Genomic DNA, 24514 nt, shown 5'->3' on the forward strand with positions numbered 1-24514 from the left:
TGATATATTTTATCATGGGTCTAGGTACCACACCACAATATTTAAATCGGCTTTTGAAATATAAAACAGATCGTATGTCTAATATTTCTATTCCACTAAAAATAAAGCTATTTTTCTAATGTTACATCACTCTTTTCAGCTAAAACCTAAGTCAAAAATTATTTATACAAATCAGGAAAACCTCACCATCACAGTGAAGTTAAGAATTAAGCAACCACGTTGACAGTATTTGGCAACTGTAACAATGGAATTATTTTGACTTCTATACCATATTTATGTATATGTATGTATAAATGTGTGTATTCACTCAATATTAGACTTAACTCTACCCATATTAATAATACAGTGTCTATCATTTGACCAACTCACTCAATTCTTAATCTCTGCAAAGAGATAAACCATTATAACACCAGGGGGAGGAGGAGGTCGGACTTCAGTCGCGGCCATGGCAACCACAATCGTGAACACATTCGTATGTGCACGCGTGTATACACCTATTCACTCCACAGGTAATTACTGAGCACCTACTGCATACTAGGAGCCAAGCTAGGAGCCCGAGATACACAAGCGGTCAAAGTCTGCAAACTCCCGGACTTTCTGAAAACTGTGTTCTAATGCAGAAAATCAGAATAAACAGTAACACACAGAAACAATAACCCATGATCACCGCAGAGACACACTGTAGGGTGAGGTGCTACGTCCTAGAAAAGAGAGAGAAGGGAAGACAGCTGTCACCTGCAAACTGTCCTTGGAGAGCGAGAGGGCAATGAAGACTTCCCAACACGCACACAAGCTGAGGGGTCCACCACCTCTGCACCTGCCTGCGGGAGCTGCTCGGGGGGGCCCTGCGGGGCAGGGAAAGGCCACGAGACAGCCGTGCGGGGCGGAGGAAGAACACGGGCCTCGACAGAGGGAGGCGCGCGGACAACACGGAAGAGCTGCCAGCACTGTGAGACTGGGTCCTAACGGCAACTGCCCTACACGTGATTTAAGAGCCTCATGTGCTTGAGGAAAAACAATTCGTCCGAGAGCCAGTGTTACCGCAACTCTGGCTTGTCACTCTACGCTCTGCTCGCTATATGATTTGAGAAACCGGTTATCTGGGGGCACACAATGTATAGAGTGGCAGTTTACGCCACCAAACAACAGAAAGGTGGGAACAGAGCTGTGAAAGGAGAGCGTGCTACTGGATAGAGGTTAGGCGGGGAGAGGTTCAGACTAGAGTGCTCTAAAATGAGGGTGCTCAGTGTAATTCCCTCGCCAGCAACAGGGAAAATCACTACAGAGTACACACAAAAGGAAATGAGAGAGACCGAAACATTTAACTACAAAAAAGACCGTAATGAAGCAATGAGGAACAAAGCTGCTGTAAAGCACAAAGAAAACAAACAGCAAGACGGCACAGGTGAGCCCATGATCCTTTTAACATAAATGGATGAAATTCCAAATGAAAAGACCGAGATTTCAGAATGAGTCAAAAACAGAATCCAACTGTATGCTGTCTACAGGACTCACTTTAAATACAAAACCAAAAATATATTGCAAATAAAAGGACGGGAAAAGATACTGCATGCAAACAGTAACTAAAGCAGAGCAACAGACAAAGGAGGACACTGTAAATTGATAAAAGGTTCAACACAGCAAGAATCTGCAACCATTATCAACACTTGCAGACCGAATACAAGACAATAAAAAGGCTTGAAACAAAAAGCCAACAGAACTCAGAAGAGAAATACGCAGCTCGACAGTAACACCTGGACACTCCGATACCTCACGATGATGGACAGAACAGTCAAACTGAAGACAAGGAAATAGAGGACTTCGCAAACAGCTGGTTTCAAGCGTGAGGTCTAGCCACAATCAAGAATCAACACCAATCCTCTCAAACGCTTCCAGAAAGCTGAAGAGGAGGAAACACTTTTAAACTCATCTGTTGAAGCCAGCATCATCCGGACACAAAAGCCAGACCAAGACACGATGAGGAGACTACAGATTAATATCCCAGATGAACACTGATGCAAAAGCCCTCAACGAGACACCAATAAACCACACCCAGGGGCTAATTAGCAGGATTGCGCACCATGACCAAGCAGGACTCACTGCCAGAACAGTGATGGGGCAGCAACAGAACAAAACCCATTACTGTGACTTAGAGCATACACATGAAAAAGAATGAAAGGGAAAAAGCCCACAGGAACATCTCGTCCGATGCAGAAAAAGCATTTTACAAAATTTAACATCCTTTCATGAAACAAAGCTAGGAAACACAGAAATCGGAGGGAAATAACACAACCTTAAAAAAAGCCATCTATTAAAATTCCACAGTGAACACGACAGTCAGTGGTGAAAACCTGAAAGCTTCTCCTCTAAAATGAACCAGCAAGAACGTGCACTGTGCCATTTCTTCCCAACACAGGAATGGGCGGCCCAGCCGGGGTCTCACGGCCAGGAAAGGATGTCGGGAGTACCCAAGTCGGAAAGGAAGGCGTGAGCTCATTTCTGCTCCCAGGTAACGTGACCGCACGCGTAGGCACTAGGATTCCACCAGAAACGTGTAGACTGACACTCTATGAGAGCTCCCAGGACTTGACAACGTGTCTTTAGAAGCAGCCTTGCATTCTCAGTGTGCCCCCTTTAAGGAGGTGCATTCACTTACCTGAAAACGTGAAGAACAGCTCATTTTGCAGACCGGCTCTCTGCATCTTAACGCGATGGCACTCAGACTTCAGCAGGGAAACTTCACAGGAAAGGTCAAGAACCAGTTTGCTTAAAATCTGAAGCAGTTTCTTCTCAAAAGAAATGTTATAAATACTATTGCAGGGGGCCGCGTGGTACCGGGCCGTGAACTGGTAGTAGCTATGGGGCTCCCGGTAAGCTGAAAGACAGGGGCCACAGGACGACAGTCAGGGTTATTCTGGCAACGCAAACATACCGATATACCGCAGCCATTCGAGAGAAGTCACTATTTGGAATAAATTCACCGTGCAGCTGGCCCCTGAACAACCCACGGTCAGGAACGCCCACCCCCAGCTCGGCTGAAAGCGTGCACCTGACTCCTACAGGGCCCCCCTTGCCCGGGTTCCTCTGCGCCCAGGGTTCCGCATCCGGCAAGGCACGTCACGTGACCCTGAAGAACGGCCACGTCCAACCGGAGCCACAGTTCAAGTTCACGTTGTCCAAGGGCCAGCTGTGTACGGCTGTGTGTACAACTGCATATATTCTCTTTTGTTTGGTCGGCTTTGTTTTGTTTTTTTTTAATATGTTTTTACTGAAGCATAGTCAGTTTACAACGTGTTGATTTCTGGTGCTCAGCACAGTGCTCCAGTCATACATGAACAGACATATATTTGTTTTCACATTCTTTTTAACCGTAAGTTACTACAAGATATTGAGTACAGTTCCCTGTGCTGTACAATGTAAACTTATTTATCTAACATTCTTTTTAATTTAACACTTACTTAGCAATTACTAAGTGACAAACACTTTAGGCACTTCACAAATGGTAACTCATTTAAATCTCCTAAAATTATTACAGATCGGACCTTCACATCTATCGCGAGGAAACTGAGAGACACAGGGGTGAGGTCACACGCCCCACGCCTATGCTCTGAAAAGGAATATACGTATGTGCATGTGTGACTGAAGCACTGTGCTGGGCACCAGAAACTGACACAGCATTGTCAACTGACTACACTTCAATAAAAATATATATAAACAAACAAACAAAAAAACCCAAAACAAAAACAAAAACAGCGAACAAGGTTAAAAATGTAATGATACGTTTGGAGACCAGGTGATGCATTCTCACTCGGCACAGAGCGAAATCAGAAACAGAACGGTACGAGGGGCAGGGGGCGAGCCCGGACACGCAGCGTGAAACGGAAGGAGCGCCAGAAGGAGAGCAGAGAGGGCAGGGCCGGAGGCAACTGAGGGGCAAATGGAAAGCACTCTGCAAGCTGGACAAAGAACCCTATCACCGCACCACAAAGGTCCACGGGCCTGTCAATACGCACGCTGAGAAGAAGTGTCACACTGAGACACAGACGGTAAAACCCAGCACGCGTTTCCCGAGACACCCCGCGGCACCTGCGCGTGCACGCCGATCCGCACGTCGATCGTGTCGTGACTGATCACACCGAAGCCCGTGACGGATCCACATGCGGCACACAGAGGAGGAGCCCTGGCAGATGGGGCTGGAAGCTGGGGCAAGGCTCACGGCAAAGCCGGAGCACAGAGCACGTGCTCCTCTGCTCAGGGGATTGGAAAAACCCCTTTTCTCTCCGGAAATCTGGCACGTTATCAAGCTATCAGCTTTGACAGAAAGGAGTCTGAATATAAGGCAAAATATTGGCAAAATGCCCTCAAACCTGTCTCGGATGCATCCGCCTCTGAGAGAGCCCCAATCTCCGGGGGACGCTCCCCACACACAGCAGCCCAGGGCCAGCCACAGCGGGACGAGGGTCACAGAACAGCGGCATGGGAGGGAACGCGGCAGGCTGGAGGCCGCACACTGCCTGGCACGGCTCCCCGCGGGACAAAACTGCTCCCCAGTCGAGGGGCCGCCCCTCACCGCGGGGCGTCTGCGGCCTCTGCCAGGCAGAGGGAACCTGCGTGAGCTGGAACCTCGGTGCCGAGTCTCTCCGGCTCCCCGGACAGACACAGAAGCCTACAGGGGCTGTTCTCAAGGTCTGGCTCTAGGGTCCCTTTACATCCTTGAAAATGACCGACGGCCGCCAAAGACCTTCCACGCAGGCTGCATCTAACAATACCTGCAGTGTTCGAAACTCAACCTGGGAAACTTTTTAAATGTTTATTAGTTCATTTTAAAATGAGAAAAGCCCATGAGACATAAAGAACCATGAAGGAACAGACCTTCAGGCACTGGAACACGCTTTCCGGTCAGGGGCAAGAGCGACACCGCTTTATGCTTTGGGAAGCTCTGTCCCGTGCGGCTCGGGAGGAGGCAGCCGGCCCCCCGCTCCTGGGCGCCCAGTGACAGGCGAGGCGTGGCCCCTCAGACACGTGCAGCTGGCTGGAGGGACAGCGTTCTTAACAGTCCTTTCAAGTGACTGTGGAGGACTGTTCCACAGCGGTTCACCCACCAAAACTGAAAATCTCAACACAGTGGAAACAGTGAATTATATCACAGTATAGTTACAGAAATAGCGTTCACCTTACTGACCCCTCGGGAAGGACTCAGGGTCCCCCAGGAGCCCAGGGACTACACCTTGAAAACTACTCATCTATATTCGGTTAGAGTATTTGATCTTACTAGAAACTGACAAGAACACAACTTAGAAAAATAGGGTAAAAAAAAAGCATAGAAAACCTCAACAGGAGTAATAAACACAGGAAAAGCTGCTCTAAGGGAAACGCAATCCTAACAGTGGTACAGAATTTTACACCTGTTTTCATGTGTACTGCTGGATGAACAGATAGAGAATTTATGTAAAGTTTACACACTCACACAAAACACCCACTCCATGCCTGTTTCCTCATCTCTACAGGGAGGAGAACTACCCTGCCTATTAAATAAGGTAAATAATAAACAGAGCACTTCAAAAAAAAAAAAGCCTTGCAAAAATAAGCAGTGCATGTGTTTCGCTGTTGCTACTGTAATTACACGTGAAACAGCCAGCACCGCCTGGTGAGCCTGGCCCCTGGTAAATGCTCAGTAAATATCAGCAATCATTTTCATTACTATAAACCAGCATTCACGTCATGCAATTACATTTGTGAACACACGAGTGTCCCCTTATGAGAGATTCCAAGGCGTATTCGTTATGAACTACATGAAATAACATACATCCACGTCTGTATCATGCATTACAGAAAAAACCACGTGACAAAAATGAAGTGTGACTGATGACAAAGTTTAAACAGATTATTTGCCTCCCCAAGTTAACACAACTTGTCACAAAAATGACGTCTTTCTTCGGATGTCTGGGGTGGTGTGTGTCAGTGACCCGGGACGCTCGGGAAACCACTCATAGTTCCGCCACCCGCTCTGCATCCAGCTGCGACAACAACGCCTGTCAGCTTCCTACTGCTACTGTAAGAAACTGCCACAAACTCAGTGGCTTAAAAGAGCACAGACTGACTGTCTTCCAGTTCTGGGGATCAGAGGTCCGAAACGAGTCTTACAAGGCTGGTGTCAAGGTGCATCCTTCTGGAAGCCCCAGGGGTGAACCCACTTCTTTGCCACCTCCAGGCTCCAAGACGTCCTGCGTCCCTTGGCTTGGGGCCCCCTCCTCCGTCTTCAGAGGAAGCCACTCCAGCCTCCCCTTGCACGGCCACGCTTCCCTTCCTGCCTCGGGCCCTCCCGCCTCTTACACTGGGCCCGCCCAGGTGACTCAGCGTAGGCTCCCCTCCTCAGGATCCTTGACCTCACTGTCTCTGCAAGCCCCTTCTGCCCTGGCAGGGCCACGCATTCAGGGCTGCTGGCGGGTAGACACGGCCATCCCTGAGGACCCTTCCTCGTCTACCACACGCGGGTCCCACCAGGGGCACGGAACTCTGCTTCGGGCTGTCCTGGCCGCTCCACTAGCAACTCAGCTCTCCAGTCTCAAACCTCAACTTGTCAAACTGCTTGTAGAAAAGGGTTCTGCAGACAGTGGCCATTCCTGCCCCTGCATGGGGGGGGATGGCAGTGCACCATCAAAGACATGCAGACTTTAAAAGCAGTGCAGACTACGGTATCAGCACCTCAATCTGAAAACAGGACTCCACACTGCTCTGTTTTTATGCATTGTCTTAAACTGACCCTTGCAAGCCAGTCCTCCCCTGAAGAGAAAAACGGGCTTCCCTAACCACGAACCCCTTACAGAGCACTCTGCAAGATGCAGGCAGCCAGTGACTTTTCTTTAATTAAAAGAGACTAAAAACAACAGACCCCCTTTAATACAAGCCTGTTAAAATGTGCAAGTATTTGAAAACATTAAGAAATGTTAAAAAAGCAAGCGGCAGCACTTCTCACCGTAGATGACGTACTTCAGCGGCAGGTTTCTGACCACCGCCTCCACAGTCGGCTTGTACTGCAGGAAACACGTGTACACGCCGCTCATGCTCTCCTCGAAGTTCTGGAACACCAGGCTCCCTGTGGATGTGATCTGCGTGGTGCTGTTCTCTAGTACAGGGACAAGGAACGGCCATCAGCTGCTTAGGTTAAGTAAGAATGGAGACAAAAACCCAAAATATTCTCTAAACAGAGAAAGTCCTTCCAAATTGACTTGCAGAATCATTAAAGGAGTTGGGGACAGAGTCGTGACGTGTGGCATTTGTTGACAGTGGGTCCCAGGACGAACTTCTTAGGGTCAGGATTTCACTAACCGGAGATCATCAAGTGTGTGGCTGTCCAGGCGCTGGGACTAACAAGTCCACGTGCACAACGTGCTCCTGACCGGCTCACGGGGCCGGAATGGGCACCACCAGATACTCGTGCATGTATGAAATAACACTGATTCTAACATAGATCTACAAAGTAATCGGATACACACATGTATATATACTTATTGGGGAGTTACGTTTTCAACTATCTGTGAAAGGGAGGGAACAAGGTACCCACAACAAAGGCTACCTCAACACAGTCACCGGCAACCGGGGATTTCTCGTCATTACACACGGCACTAAGGAATACCCGGGCTACAGCCCTCGGGGCTGCAGAAGGCAGACGAGAGGTGGTAGGGGCACGGGGACTGCCCAAAGCCACACAGTCAGACCCGCGGCGCTGGGCGTCAGCGCTGGACGGAAGAGCCCTTTCCACGTCAACGTGCTCCGTGACTTAGGCATCACGCTAGGAGAAGGCGACGACGTGGGACGCAAAAGCGGCCTGATTTAGAAGCATGAAGACCTGGATCTGAGGTACACGTTTCTTTCTCACAAACTGTGTAACCCTGGGGTAATCACTAAATCTTTCTGAAGTCTAGCTCCTTCGTCTGTAAAACAAAGAATCCTAATAGACGATAACGTGTCTCATAGAATTGTCTCCATGTAACAAACGCAATGAATGTTAAAATACTTGAAAAAGCTATAAATCATTAAGCTTAAATTCAAGTTGTTAATTCTGAAAGTGCCATGGTTTTCCATCAGAAAAAATTGTTAGTTATTAAAAGTCACTCAATAAACCACTCTTTATAATTGAAAGTATTAGTAAATAATTGCTTTTCTTTTTCAATTTTAAGAAAATGATTTATTGCTTATAAATCTCAGGTTGAAATTCACTTTGAAGTTTATTTCTTCAAGACAAAACAGAAGATGAATGTTCTTAGTGATGAAATGTTCGTTATTAATTTTTTCACGAACGATTTGTTGGGTTTCTAGCACATGGAAGCCCCTGTTTCAGACGCTGAAGGAGAAATGAACAGATGGCACACCCACCCTCAGGGAACTTACACAGAGCCTGGTGCCTTGATGACTCCCTTTTCTACGCCCCGGACGAAGCCGAGAAATGCGATACATGTTTAGAACGCATTTCTATTGCGTTGCCCATTTCTTCATGAGTATCTTTTGGTGAAAGATTACATATTTATCAATAACATGCCTCTTTTTTAGAACAGAGTAGGAGGTTTTCAAGTGTTTGCAGACACAGAAAGAAACATTGCAGTAACGCGATAAAAGGTGCCACAAACTGTAAAGAAGGTTGAGAATATCACATAAGCATCGAGGCTACGCATTCCTTGGCGATAATCTGCAACAGAAATTTCCCAAACCGGAAGCACCACCCAGGAAGCGTATTAATATACATCTCAGTGCCTACCTCAGTGTTAAATATTACCACAGCCAGAACCTCTAGCAGCATGTACTTCTTAAGAACATACCCTCTGGCCACTTCTTATTTTAAAAAGCTTAAACGTGGCACACTTTGAAGAGATGCCCAGAGGGCTTCACAGCCAAGAGAGGAACCCACTTAACAAATCAGATCTTTAAATAACTCAGTTTAACTGGGAATTTCAGGATGCCAAGGTTTAACAATATTAAAAAAAGGTGTTCATCTCAAAGCATAAAAACACTTATCTCAATTCTACGGTCTCATTCAGGAAGTCCAACACTAACAGCAAATTAAGAAGCATACAGGAAGGCTAGGAATGGCACATTTCCCAAATACCAAGCAATGCTCGAGGTCAGACTTAAATGAGACGGATGTCAGAAGTCTGAGTTTGTTTAAAATAACTGTGAATAATGTATTAAAGAATGCAGTGGAAAATGTAGAAAGCACGCAAGATGAGACAGGAGATTTCAGCACAGACTGAAACTATAAGAAAGAATTAAATGGAAACGTTAGAACTAAAAACAAAACAAAATGAACAGAAACTATAAAAAATACAGTAACACAGATGGAGCCTTGCTTCAATGGGCTCATAAATTAAGAAAAGAATCAACGAACTTGAAGACAGGTCAAAAGAAATTTACCCAACCAGAATCAGAAAGAGGAAAAACAAAATAACAACAGAAAAGAAGAAAGAATCCAAGATCCGTGGAACAATATCTAACAGTGTCACCCACGTGTGACAGGGATCTCAGAAGGAGCAGATGGACAGGACGGAGCAGAACTGTCTCAACATACAACGGCAGAGAATTTTCCCAAAAGCAATGACAAACCCAAACTACAGACCCAAGACGCTTATAGAACATAAGCAGAATAATACAAATAACAAAAAAACAAAAAAAAATCATTTAATATCCAAATCACTGAAAACGGAAGGCCAAGAGAAAATCCTGACATTAATCAGAAAAAAAAAAAGCACACTGCCCCGAGAGAGCCAGGGATGAGGTTACAGCAGCCTTCTCATGAGAAACTCTCCAAGCCAAAAGAACACATGGGGTCACCTTTAGCATGTTGAAAGAAAAAAACCTGCCAACCCAGAATTCTACAACCAGCAAAAGAAAAAGATGAGCAAATTTGACCCAAAGCAGACAGAAGAAAGGAAATAATAAAGGTAAATGCAGAAATCAACGAAACTGAAAACAGAAAAATACCAGAGGAAAATAAATCAAACCAAAAGCTGGTCCCTTGAAAAACGGATAAAACTGTTAGCCAGAGACCAAAGTGAAAGAGAAGAGACACGACCAACAGCAGGAGTGAATGAGGGCACATCAGAGAGGTCCTGAACATACCGAAAAGACAGCAAGAAGGTAGCACAAACCGCGTTACACGTTAATTCACCAAGTCCAAGAAAATCAAAGCTGGACAGATTCCTTAAAGGATACAAAGCACGAAAACTCACAAAACGGCGTGAAGGAAAACCCGATGTATTCCTCATTTAGGTTATTACCTGTGAAGTCTGAGGCCAGACTCCAAAGGCACATGACCTCATTCTCTCCAGGCCTCTACTTTTCATGGAGGACATGGCTGTACTTACTGCAAAGAATTGCTATGAAATTTAAATGATGAGTATGTGCAAATTGCTCAGAACAGTGGCTGCCGTATGATTCAATTTAGATGTGTTTACTGTTTTTATAAAATTCAAAATAAAAATGAAAATACGTTCTTGTGGAATACATAATACATACAGATCTATATTTATATCCATAAATATGTGCATTTACTCTATGCGTGAACACACACACAGATACAGATATGCATTTATACACACACAAACACATCTATGACACAGGTCACAGAAACGTGCTTGTGTACTCATGAACATAGTAAATGCACGTATGTGTATATAACGTGTTTATATGTGTAGCATTATATATAAACACGTTAATTATATATAACATATATAATGTGTATCATGTGTTTAACGCACGTAGTAAACGCACTGAAAAAAAGCCACGGAATAGCATTGTGAAAGGGCGGCACAGGGCTTCCCTGGCAGGCGCCTGGGCTCAGGAGAACGGGGGCTTTGGACACGAGAAGGTTCAACAGGCTTGATGATGGTGTCCCTTGTCTTCTTACTCTTAGGCGGTTTTATGATGCCTCAGACCCTACCTCTACCTCATGTAGGGCTGTGCATATCGGACGCTTCACAGTAAAAGCACTGCGGGAGAGTAAGACATAACCTATGACCTTTCTTCACAAAACACAGCGAGGATGCAGGCCCGGGGTACAGGTCAGCGTGTGTGCGGGCCCGAGTCTGCGAGGACACTTAGAAAAGTGGTCCCGCTACGCACCAGGAAGAGTTCACCCACCAGGACGGCATCAGGGCTGGAGCAGGAGGCACAGGCCCCGTGGCCATAAATGCTCCGCCCCGTAACTAAAAGCCGCCGAGGGGGAGGCACGCGGCGGGGGGCAGGGGGGAGGCAGACGCCGCGTCTCAGGCTTGGAGCCCACACTCTGCAACCGCGCGAACCCCCCGGCCGTTTCTCGCCAAAGCAGCGTGCAAGTACGGACTGCGCGCTCCTTCGGTTCAACTTCAGGGGAACCACCTTTGGCACATCCACAGAAAGATACCTAAAGGACAGCGTAGTTAAACCTAGGGTCCAAAAGGGTTCTCTGTTTCCCAGGCTGTAAGAAAATCAGACACTTCCTCAGGTCTTCCTGAAAGAACTGAGAAGACTAACGAGCTTCAAACGGCTGACAGTGAACTAGGATGCGATACCGCATGAAATACCAAAATAGAATCATGATGTCAGAATCCCAGGGTTTTCTGGGAACAGCTTTTACAAATATTTATAAATTACAGATACAAAAACAATTGCATTAATACAATTTTATCCTTACCTGGAAACAGCTACATTTCTGAAAATCTATTTTTCCGTTACAAAAGTAAGTAAAAAAAAAAAAAAATGTCACTTCCAGTTAAAGCATTCAAAATTCACTTACACACTATATTTCGCAACACTGGCATGGCATCTTGGAGGAGAAAATGCTTCAAGTTCCAATTTCCAAATCAAAGGAGCAGCAAATTACAGCAGAGCAACGTAATACTTAAACGCTTCTATTTTTGAACTCAGGGTTTCAGTATCAAATGCAAAACAGATTTAATATTTCTGTTTGTATTACGTTCTGTGTTTTCAGGGAGCAATGAAAATAAAATTTGGTTCTATCCTCAGCACCGGATGCCTTTACACCTGGCCCATTGCACTGACTTGTGCTAACGGCCCAGCCTGTCAGGGTTCCCGTTCCTGGCCTCTGCCGGCTTCTCCCCGCCGCTCTCCGGCTGCAGTCGGCTCCCCGGGCCTCCCACGATGCGTAGCACCACGCAGTCACCCCTTGAGAGCTGAAGAACTCACGCTGAAGAAACGCCACCTCGCGTACAGCGTCGAGTCACTCTCTAAGCCTTGAGTTATTTTAGAATCAACGTAAATATTAGAATAACGTACAAGGGATCGTTCAACTACATACAATGTGAATTAAAACGTAAAATATTTCTTCAGCAAGTCTTCGTGTGAATATACTGTTTTTCTCTGTTCCAGTTTACAGAAGGAGCCGGTGGGAAGAAATATTTTGGACGAAAATTCACTAATATGAAGGCTGGAAACAAAACCAGCTAAGCTGATTTATATTTTTGAAACAACACCGCAAAAGCAAACCAGCTCTTAGCAAACAAAAAAATTTAGAATGAAGTAAGATAGGTGTTTCAAAATAGCAAAATAAGACGGTGAATGGAGAAAATGTTGACCAAATCAATCAGACCAATAGTAGTCCCCCTGTGGAAAAAGCACCTTCAGGGGAAGGAGAGCTTGCTTTCTCAAAAATCTGAAAACTTAAAGGCTGCCGTTAGGGTGCGCCTCAAGTCCCCCCTCTCTGGCTGAACACCCGAGCACTCAATTTCCGCTTTTGTAAGCACAGCATTGATACCGTGTCAGTACATGGCCACTGCCAAACCATGCAGGATATTTAATTAAAAGTATGTTCTTAACACTAAAATATGTTACATTTAGTCATTTTTTTCAAAATGGATAGTAACACTTAAGTTAAATTCACCTATAATCCATACTGTGCGGTCAGGACTTTGGTCGGAATGAAACAGAAGTTCAAATACACACAAGAGCGTAACTACTAATAAAAGCCTCGAGCTGCCTACGTGGGGCTGTGTAAAACACACACCTCCACGGTTACAGATCCAGAGCTCAAAGTGCTCATTGGTCTTCTGACCAAAAGCCAGAGTCACATTTGTGTCTTCATACATTCTGTGCGAACAGAAGTCTGACTCAAGTAACCAAAATGATTTTATGAACTTTACAAAGAAAAGGCAGCACTGTCTTGAAATAAGGATGCTCAGAGAATTTTCCACTTTAATCATCCTGCATGTATCTATCTCAGACTCAGCTCTGCGAAGCGTGGCCGCACCACGTACACTTTGAGACCCTGACTCCAGAAAGAAGTCACAAGTAAGGCACTGAGTTAAGAGATGAATGTGGACGAGATACAAGGATTCCTTCTGCTCTGAGCACAGCTCACACATGTCATTTTTAATCACGACAACTGACACCGAGTCCTACCTGAAACAATTTTCCCTTTCGGCCCGTGCCACTGGAACGACGGGTCCACCAGCTCGGAATTCCGGAGTTGCTGCGTGACACACAACACGTGCGGGCTCTTCCGATGGAGCAGGACGTACACTTTCACTGCAAATACAACATTAACATGTTCTCATAGCATTTCAGGCTCATTCACGTTCCACAGCGGCTTGCATCTGGCACTATGGGCTGCACGTTTTCGTCCGTTTTCTTTGGACTGTTGCTATTACCTGATGAGAACTCAGTGCCACTGCGCTCCACAAAACTAACACTCAAGACGCACTTACTTGGGTGTGAGAACGTATCTCAGTCTCAGCACAATGCACTGGTCTTTTTATTCAGAGCTCACAAACACTAACTTATTTTATTCTCAGAAATGTATTTTAATTACAGAGTACTAATTAATTCTATAACTAGACTTTATCCGTTTTGCGAAGACCAAACCTGAAAGAAAGTGACAAGATAAATTTGTTGATTACAGGAGTAACAGACTGAAGATAAGAAGGCAATCGTTATTTAAATAAAATATAAAGTAATACTTTGTATCTTTGGGATATGGAATGATTCTTAACGTAAGAAGCATAAACATAAAAAGAAAAACACCTAACTCAACTCCTTAAATAATAACAATTTCTGTTCAGTCCTACAACACAGACAAAGTTGACATCTGGGACCAAAAGCACAACCAACTTGGCATCTGGGAGAAGCTGTCTGCAAAAAACACAGTCAATAATGAATTTATAACTGGAGTATAAATAATATGAAACTGACTCCTTCGAGGACAGCAAGAGAATGATGGGCAGAGGTAATTTAACTTTCAGTTTAGCCAAAATGGAAAACCTGGACGGCACGTCACGCCGTGAGGGTGTGGGGCCCAGTGCGTGAAGCGGAAACTGCAGAGCAGCTCAGCGGAGCGGCTCTCCTGACGCTGAGAACGCCCCGTCCTGCGATGAGGACCTTCTAATCCTGCGTATGGCAAACTCAGAAACCTTCTCAACAGGCACAGGGTGAAACCGAGAAAAAGGTCTTCACACACAACAACAACAAAAAAAAGAAATGAATTCCAAGTGCAACAAAGATGTAAAGAAATAATTACTGAATGAATGGAAACATGAGGGATGAAACTAGAAAGAAGAAGTAAAAAGGGAACAAGATAAAGAGGTCACAGAATGGAAAGCCAGCTGACCTCACGTGACAGAAGAAACTGAAGAGGTTCTAGGTGAGAAAAATCAGGCAGCCAGCATTTTACACAGGGACAACTGGCAAAATATATAAGAACCTACTCTGGGATATGAGAAATACGTATCAAACAAAACTAATGCGTTTTAAGGATAAATGTAAGCATATCCGGTAGAAGAAAGCAACAAAAAGGGAAATTAGTTACATGTAACTTTTATAATTTATGTTTAAAAGCTATATAGTTTTTTTTTTTAAAGTTGTGATGATCAGTGAAAATGGCAGAGTAAAGAATTCCAAAAATCACCCCTTCATAAAGGTAATGAGAAAAATGGCATAAACTGTCAGAATCAACATTTTCAGAACTCTGGAAATTAATCAAGACTTGCAGCAACCCAGCAAAAGCAACCGGATCTGGGCATGACGGGTTAACTGATCTTCGTTCAGTTACCAACGATAATTCAGCTGCCCCACTCCCATCACCCCTCCCCAGCTCTGCGTAACCTGGAAAACCACCTGCCGCAATGGCTCCAAGAACCAGCAGCCTGGCAGCCGCCGGGGGGCAGACGGGCTCAGACGGCCTTCAGCGCCTCCCTCCTGGGGCAGCGTCATCACCCGACCTTTCTGGCAGGGTCCTGGACGGCAGCACTCACAAGGCGGGCTTCACCGGATCCAGCTCGGAGCACGCCCACCGCAAAAAGCCTTTTCCACGAAGGGCATTTGTCAGAAACCACAGCGGTAGACAGAGGCGGCCACTGAGCGCTGCAAATGCCTGGCCCCGTGGGCACGGCCGGGGGAGCATCGGGCTACCGAAAAGCTTCCGAGGAAAAGTGGGGCGTGACACGCCAAGGGCGCTCTGCAAGGCCTGGCACATCCCTAGGGAGACAGGCGGCCAAGTGCCCGCGGCGTGCGGCACTCGGCCAAGGCCGGGCGAGCTCGGGGAACAACGAGAGGCCTTGCCGTTCCCTCCTCGGGCTGAACCCGAGGCCCTGCACACAGCAGAGCCATCAAATGCCGGCTGGCAGTGGAGGGCATGCCACGGCGGGCACACCTCCCAAGAACCAGCATACTAACCGTTCTGGGCGTTAAATGAAATGCCTGCCGAGCCATCAGCCCAGCTAAGCCACCTGAGCGGCCTCGCCAGTGGCTACACAAGACAGAGAACACATAACGTAAGAGCTAGCTCAGAGAAGTCACTCAACAAACACCAGAGGAACACCTCGGCTCACCGCGCCTCACTTTACTGTGCTTCACAGATACTGAATTTTTTTACCTTCAGTGGCTTGTAGCAAGCCTGCGTTTCAGATGACGGTAAGCATTTTTTAGCAGCAAAGTATTTTTAAAATAAGGTAAGTACATTGCTTTTTAAGCTGCAATGCTATTATTGCACACTTAATAGAACACAGCACAGCGTAAGCATAACTTTCACAGGCCTGGGGAAAGCGAAAAGCTTCATGCGACTCGCTCTACCGCGACACTGGCTCCGCTGCAGTGGTCTGGACCTGGCCCCGCAGCGGACTCCGAGCTGTGCCTGTACAGCCAGCCGCGACGACGTGAATCCCGGTGAGGGGGAGGAACGCGGCCTCCCGGGCACTGCACAGTATCACCTACAACGTCCAGTTTTCAGCCAAAAATAGGAGTCGTGCAAAAACCAAGGAAGTGTAACCACAGTCAAGGGGAAAAAAACAAACAACAGAAGTGTCTCTGAGGAAGGCCGAACTTCCGAGTCATTGGACGGTGACTTTAAATCGGTTATTTTAAATATGGTCAAAGCACGTCATGAAGTACCAGAGAAAGGTATGCAAATCACGTCTCTCCAAAGAGAAAACACCAATAAAGCATCAGAAACTATAAAACAGAGCCAAAGAAAAATTCTGCATTGAAAAGTACAACAACTGAAGCGAACATTCGCCGTAAGGAATGAAGGGCAGAACTGGGCAGAGGGAACAAAGGATCAGCAAGCTTTAAAACAGAGCGACCTTGCATTATTCCACCCGAGAAGCAGAAAACCAGACACATAAAGATGAACGGAGCGCGGTAAGAGGCCGGTGGGAAGCCATCAAGCTGGACGGCAGATACTCAACAGCCATGGGAGAGTGCAGAGAGAGGGGCAGGAAGAGTACTTGAAGGGAAAAGGCAACGCTTCCCCAAACTGATGAAAAGCCTGAGCCCACACATCAAAGCAGCTCAGTGAACCCGACCTGTAGTAAGTAGAAAGAGCCCCCACCTCAGGCCCATCGTAAACAGCTGGGAGAGCCCCAAAGCAAAGGCAGAATCCTGGGGGCAGCAAGAAGAGAAGCAACTCATCGCACGCGCGTGACCCTCGACGCAATTAGCTTATTTCTCAACAGGAACCACAGTGAAGTGGACGGTCTGAAGGGGCCGAAAATAAGTAAACTGACCGACTTAACAACAAAATGTTCTCCCCAAGGAAAAGCCCAGCAGCAGCCGAACTCACTGCTGGCTGCCAACAGGCGCGGGAAGGAGAGCTGACAACAGCGCGCCCCAAACTCCCAGAAAGCAGAGCAGGCGGGAACACGCCCCACCTCAGTCTGCGAAGCCACTACGGCCCTGAAAGCAAAACCAGACACAGACAACGAGAGAGAACGTCAGACCACTTTTCCTTATGACTCAGGACCTAAAAATCCTCAAAGTACCAGCAACCAAGCACGGCAGAATGAAAAAGGATTATGCACCATCATCAACTTAGATTTATTCCAGAAATACGAGGCTGGTTCAAAATACAAAAATCAATCGATGTATTCCTATATCATATCAACAGGAAAAAGGACAAAAACCACATGATCATCTCAATATGCACAGAAAACAGTTTGACAAAATCCAATACCCTTTAACAATAAAAGCACTCAACAAACCAGGTACAGAAGGGAACTTTCTTAACCTGATAAAGGCCATCTGCAAAAAACAGCTCACATCACGCTTAATGGTGAGAGACTGAAACCCGTCCCACCTGCCACCCTCAGGTACAAAACAAGGCCTGCCTGATGACATCAATACTGAACGGGAGGTTCTATCTGGAGCAACTAGCAAGGAGAGAAAGGCATTCATATTGGAAAGGAAGAAATAAAACTATTTCTATTTGCAAGTGACACGATCTTTAATTTAGAAAATCCTAAAAAAAGAAAAGGTTGGAGAGCTAATAAATGATTCAATGAGGAGACAGGATACAAGGATACAACAACAATTTACAAAACTCAATTGCATTTCCATACAACTGCAATGAGCAATCCAAACACTAAACTGAGAAAAACGTTCTATTCACAATAGCATCAGAAAGAGTAAAATATTTACGGATAAATTTAACAAAAAAAAAGTACGAGACTCATACACTGAGAACTTTAAAACACCACTGAGAGAAATCAAAGAACACCTAAATGAATGAAAAGGCACTCCACGTTTATGAACTGGAAGACGTTACAGTGTTAACGTGGTAATACTCCCGAACAGACTGCATGCAGTCCCTATGACCATCCCAGAGGGTTTTTTTCCAAAAATTGACAAGCATGGAATCTCAGAGGACCCAGAGTAGCCAAAACAATCTTGAAAAAGAGCAAATTTGAAGAACTCACACTTAATACTTTCAAAACTGGCTATAAAGCAACATTAATCATGGCAGCATGGTACTGGCGTAGGGGCAGACATACGTATCAGTGGAATTTAGAGTCCATTGAAAAAATACATCTATGGCAAAATGCTCTTCAACAAGGGCGCCAAGACAATTCAACAGAGGGGGAAACGTCTCTGAGACACACAGTGCTGGAACAAGCGGATATCCGCACGCAAAAGAATGAAGGCTGGCATCTACATCACACCACATGCAAAAAAATTAAATATGGATCAAACACCTAAATGTAGGAGCCAAAGCTATAAAGTTCTTACAAGAAAACAGAGGATAACACTATGTGACGTTGACTGAACAATCATTTCTGAGATATGGCTCCTAAAGCAACAGTACCAAAGGAAAAATAGAAATGAGACTTTATCATAGTTTAAAATGTGCTCTTAAAGAACACCATTAAAAAGTGAAAACACAATCCACAGAACAGAAGACAATATTTGCAAATCCAATATCTGACAAGGGTCTAGCATCCAGAACGTATTTTAAAAAACTCTTCCAACTCAACAAAAGACAACCAAATTAAAAATGGGCAAAAGACCTGAACAGGCATTTCTGCAAAGAAATTTGTTTATTCAAATAGTCAATAAACATATGAAATGAAGTTCCACGTATCAGTCACTGGGGAAATGCAAATCAAAACCACAATGAGAATCCACTTCACACACACTAGGATGACTATGATTTAAAAAGATGGACAATAATAAATGTTAATATGGATGTTGGGAAATTTGAATCCTCATACATTTCTGATGTGAAAGTACAACAGCTCAGGCTCTCTGAAAAACAGTTCGTCAGTTCCTGAAAATGTGAAACACAGAGCTAACATATGTCCCAGCAATTTCACTCATAGGTATATACCCAAGAGAACAGAAAACATAGGCTCACACAGAAACCTGTACAGGAATGTTCACAACAGCACTCTTCAAAATAGTCAAAAAGTGGAAACTTTCTAAATAGCCATCAACTTGATGGACACACAAGTATAGTATATCTATACAGCGGAATATTATTCAGCCATAAAAAATGAAATATTGATATATTCTCTATAACACAAATGAACCCTGAAAACATCATACTAAGTGAAAGAAGCCAGACACTAAACAGCACATAGTGTTTGATTCCACTTATATGAACTGTCTCAAATGGGAGAATGCAGATAGAACAGAGAGTGGATCAGTGGTTTCCAGGGGCTGGAATGTGATTGCTTAATGGGTATAGTGTTTCTTTTTGGAGCAATGAAAATGCTGTGAAATTACATATTGCTGATGGTTTCACAAGCTGGTCATTATACCCAAAACTAATCAGGTGTATACATTAAAGGAAGAATTTTAAGGTATGTAAATTTACCTCAATAAAAATAATATATATACATAATATATACAAAAAGTTGTAGACGCTCATGTAACTACTGCAAAATCTCATTAATCCAAAATCTTTATGATTTATAGCTCTCATCTGAAAAAAGTTTTAGCATACTGAGCTGCATACATTTAATGCTTATTATATAACAAGCAAAAACACTATAGACAAGTTTAATTAGATAATCTTTAGAAATAATTATTTCTTGCACACTTAAGCAGTTACAGCAAACAGAATTAGTATGAATCTAACTGTATGGAAATAGCTTTAATCGGCTTCCGTAGTAGGAAAGGGGCCATAGGAGAGGAGGGTAAATGGGGAACAGCAGCCTTTTGAAAAGGGCTGACAAAATTAAGCCAGATGCCAGTTGCTTTCTTACCGTCGCTGCAAATCTACTTATTAATACCTGGAAAACCTGGTGATCCCACTATTTTCGCTGAATCCTGGGTATAGCGGAAACCTCTTGGTAATCGAAGCAAATCTCCAACTATCAAACATAAGAAGAACAGAAATGGTCAACAATCTGCCTCATTAGTAATTTTGAACTATTCAAAGAGCGCAGTGTCACGGTATATTGGTGTCCGTTGAGGGGGAGAGCCATGAATCAACATCCTCTGATGTCTGGTAGCTCTGTCCCGCCTCTACCCCCCACAGGCTCCAATGAAATTAACGCACCCACTGCTCCTCCCGTCATGCCTCACCTCTGGCTTTTTCTACACCCACTTAGAATACTCTCTTCGTTTTTAAAAGTCTAAATCTCCACCCTCCAAAACTCAAATCACAAATCCCTCCTCCCCCAAGCTTTGTCCTTATTTCTTACTTTCCACAGAGCATTACCCTCTCATCACACTCACTCTATATTGTATTACAGTTCTTTATACACATATATAGTTCTCCTTATTTGATTACAAGCTCAATTGATAGCAGAATCCATGTTTATGTCAACTTATCAAAATGAGTACCTTTTGATTGCCTTCTTCCAACTCCCTTACCCCCCACCCCCACTCCCACCTCTGGCAACCACAAGTCCAATCTCTTTTCCTGAGTTTGTTTGCTTTTGAAATAGAATTGACCTACAACGCTGTGTTAGCTCCTGTTACACAACACGATGATTCGCCATTTCCATACACATCAAGATGATCACCGTGGTAGGTCTACTTACGAAAGCTCACCATACAAAGACATTGTAGTTACTGACTACATTCCCCACACTGTGCATTTCCTACCTGTGGCTCATTTATCTTGCAACTGGAACTGTGTATCTCAATCTCCCTGGTCTAGCTCTTTCCTCTGTATGTTCTGTTTCTATAAATCTGTTTATGTTTTGGTATGTTTGTTCGGTTTTTTTTTTAATTCCATACGGAAGTGAAAACATGTAGTGTTTGTCTTTCTCTCATGTATTTCACTCAGCATAATACCTCTATCCCCATCAATGTTGTTGCAAAAGGCAAGATCTCATTATTTCTTATGGCTGAGTCCACTAAATGTATGTGTAATCTGTATATACACACACACGTTTTTTATCCAGTCATCTACTGGTACACACTTAGGGTGCTTCCGTATGTTGGCTATTGTAAGTAATGCTGCTATGGACATTGGGGTGCATGTACCTTCTCTAATTAGCATTTTTGTTTTCTTCAGGTAAATACCCAGGAGCGATGTTGTTGGATCATAGGGCAGTTCTATTTTTAATTCTTTGAGGAGTCTCCATGCTGTTTTCCATAGTGGCTGCACCAATTTACATCCCCACCAACAGAGCACAAGGGTTCCCTTTTCTTCACATCCTCAACAACACTTGTTCTTTGTCGTCTTTTTGATGATAGCCATTCTGACAGGTGGAGGGCGGTATCTCATTATGGTTTTGATACGCATTTCCCTGATGATTAATGTGCTGAGAACATTTTCATCTGCCTGTTGGCCATCTGCATGTCTTCTTTGGAAAAATGTCTATCCGATCCTTCACTCATTTTTTAAATGTTAATAGTTGGTTTTTTGATGTTGAGTTGTATGAGTTCTTTGCATATTTTGGATATTAGCCCCTTATCAGATATATTGTTGGCCACTATCTTCTCCCACTCAGTAGGAGGTGGCAGTCAAAGGCACAAACTTCCAGTTATAAGGTAAATAAGTGGTGGGGATGTAATGTGCAACATGATAAATATAATTAACACTGCCATATGTTATGTAGGAAAGTTGTTGAGAGTAAACCCTAGAAGTTCTCAAGACAAGGAAACTTTTTCCTATTTCTTTAACTTTGTACCTATGAGACGTGGATGTTCACTAGACTTGCTGTGATAACCACTTCACGATGTATGTAAATCAAACCGTTATGCTGTGTACTTTAAACTTACACGGTGCGCTGTGTCAATTACAACTCAACACAACTGTAAGGAAAAAAGAATGTTCCTTAAACCTGGAGGAGAGAGGGAAGGGAGGCAGAAAAGGAAGGTAGGGTGAGACTGGGGCGGTCTTTGTAAGCCATGCTTTTAACTCTGCAAAAACCAGAGTAAATAAAAGAGTTAATCAAAAGAAAAAAAATCCGTACCAAGCACTACACCTTGCACACAGCATCTGCTACAGACAACATACGCTGGTACTGCTCGGTCATCGGTGAATGAGCCCATGTGACCGACGTGGCAGTGTACACAAAACACGTGGGAGAAGCAGCATGAGAAACGCAATGACGCTTACACCCAAGTAATCTCGGTTAACAGGGAGGGAGCACTCCACAAAGAAAGGCGTACGTATTCAAAGCCCGGTGACCTGGGTTTAAACCCCAGCGGCCGCTCTCTGCTCTTAGGACAGTCTTGTCAGTTTTCTCATCTGCAAAACGAGACTAAATTCCAGACACAGGGCCACTGGAGGAACTGAACGGACTATTGTATGAACAACACTGCAAACCATACCAGTAAACAAAGAATGCTGAAGCCATCAAGGCACCAGTGGCTGCCACCACCCCACAGTGAAGACCAGCCTGCAGCCCGGCTCCTGCAGCCACTCACAATGGTGCCCTCTGAGCAGACTCAGAATAAGAAAGGACAGGACACTGGCCCGACAGCTAGGTGCTTCTCAAAGGAATGAATTCAGTGAGCCCAAATGTTTGCTCCCTCCCATACTAGAAAAGCACTAAATTCTTTAACTTGAAATGTCTATTTTTCTTTAGATAAGTAATCTTTCATTGTTCCGACTCCCTGGTCTTTGCTGTAAAGCTGCTGTATGTCCTAGCTCCTCCCCTGCCTCTTCGGAGGGGTCCCTCAGAGCCATCTAAGAGGCTGTCATCCCGGCTCGAGTCCTCCCACCAAATAAAACATAACTCTCAACTTTCAGGCCGTGCATTTATTCCAGTCGACAAACTATAAAACGCTACAGGAACGCCCCCTCGCTACTCATAAGGTATCGCCTGCTTATTCTGCACCTTATACCTCACGTCTGATCTTACTCTTAGACCAGACAGTGCGTGCGTGTGCATGCACGTGCGTGCGCGCACACACCCCGCTGCAAGTCTAGTCTAAGGTCGCGGGCATGGTCAAGACGCACCCTCCTCCCACAGGGCAACCCACGGCTGTTCTGGAACGATCCTTGGGCTCCCGGTGCCTGGACTTGGCGCGTTTCGCACCATTTCCTTTTGTTCCCCCGCACATCCCATGCCTGCCTCCACGGCCCTTCCCCACTCACATTCCGGGGTGGGGGGACTTCTCTTCCCCATGCGCCCCCTTCCCTGAACAACTTTCACTTTAAACGAACCTCTCCTGTGCCTCTTGACTATTCAATTCCGGGAGACTCTTTCTTTTTAAAAAAGGTCTAAAATGGGGCACACAAAATAATGCAGCCGAAGCCTTTCTAGTCAAGTGACAACCATTTAAACTCTCACTTCTGAATTATCACTTATATTTCAGACACATAAAACAGCCTTTCAGATCTCTGGATACAAAGGAGGAAACATAATTATACGTAGAATCTAAAAAAAAAAAAAAAGACAAAGGAACTTATTTACAAAACAGAAACACTCACAGACAGAGAACACTCGGTTACCAGGGGAGAAAGGAGGTGGGAAGGGATAAATTGGGAGTTTCAGATTCGCAGATATTAATAAATATGAAACAGATAAACAAGTTTATATTGTAAAGCACAGGGAACTATATTCAATATTTTGAAACCTATGGTGAAGAATATGAGAATGGATGCATGTATGTCTCTATGTGACTGAAACATGGCGCTGGGCACCAGAAACTGACACAACATTGTAAACTGACTATACTTTTAAAAAAATATTATTAACATAATAATAATGACACAAGTGGACTAATTATCATTTGCTTTCTTGAATATGGGAAAGTACATCTGACTGTCCTTTATAATTGGATTACCGCGTTGTTCTTATTTTGTGATTGGCTTTGTTTCTTTGGTAACTAAGTAAGTTTAAAAAGCTATAGATGTATTCTGTTCTTAGAAACAATAATTAATACATATATGAAAACTAAAGAAAGCGCAGTATACTCTCTCTCTGTATTTACATGCAGTATAATGTGTATGTGCAGTAGAACTATAATAATTACAGCTAATAAAACTGAAAAGGAGGAGAATAAAGTAGTGAAAAGGAAAAAATAAAGTGAAAAAGAAAAAAATAGTGAAAAAGAAAAAATAAAGTAGTGAAAAAGAAAAAAGTAGTGAAAAATATAGCGAAAAAAGTGAAAAAGAAAGTCATAAAAAATTTAGTGAAAAAGAAAAAATATAGTGAAAAATAAAGTAGTGAAAAAGAAAAAAAAGTAGTGAAAAAGAAAAAGAACAAAGTAGTGAAAAAGAAAAAAAAGTGAAAAAAAGCAGTGAAAAAGAAACAACCAGCAGCAAAGAAACGAGCAGCCTCTGGAAGCCCCGCCCCCCTGCACTTCCCGGCCAGCCCGGCAGGGGGAGCCCCCGGCCGCGGGAACCTAG

The 24514-nt window shown here is 44.3% G+C and overlaps 1 protein-coding gene across 6 annotated transcripts in view; it reads right to left on the bottom strand.

Annotated features, from left to right (window-relative positions):
- Positions 1 to 24514, bottom strand: part of ZPBP (zona pellucida binding protein) — a 47587-nt gene that overhangs the window by 22645 nt on the left and 428 nt on the right. For 4 of the 6 annotated variants that reach the window (XR_012504385.1, XM_074358640.1, XM_074358643.1 and 1 more), the window contains exons 2-5: positions 19989 to 20069; positions 13390 to 13515; positions 6977 to 7126; positions 2657 to 2875 (exon numbers count right to left, since the gene is read on the bottom strand). Coding sequence is in view for 5 of the 6 variants with exons in the window: in XM_074358640.1 (XP_074214741.1) it covers positions 2657 to 2875; positions 6977 to 7126; positions 13390 to 13515; positions 19989 to 20069 (576 nt within the window). In the remaining variant the exon portion in view is untranslated. The remainder of the gene's footprint in view (positions 1 to 2656; positions 2876 to 6976; positions 7127 to 13389; positions 13516 to 19988; positions 20070 to 24514) is intronic. The other 2 variants (XM_074358642.1, XM_074358641.1) reach the window with 2 other exon arrangements.

This window comes from Camelus bactrianus, chromosome 36 (genome assembly GCF_048773025.1).
Source record: "Camelus bactrianus isolate YW-2024 breed Bactrian camel chromosome 36, ASM4877302v1, whole genome shotgun sequence".
Classification (NCBI taxonomy): domain Eukaryota; kingdom Metazoa; phylum Chordata; class Mammalia; order Artiodactyla; family Camelidae; genus Camelus; species Camelus bactrianus.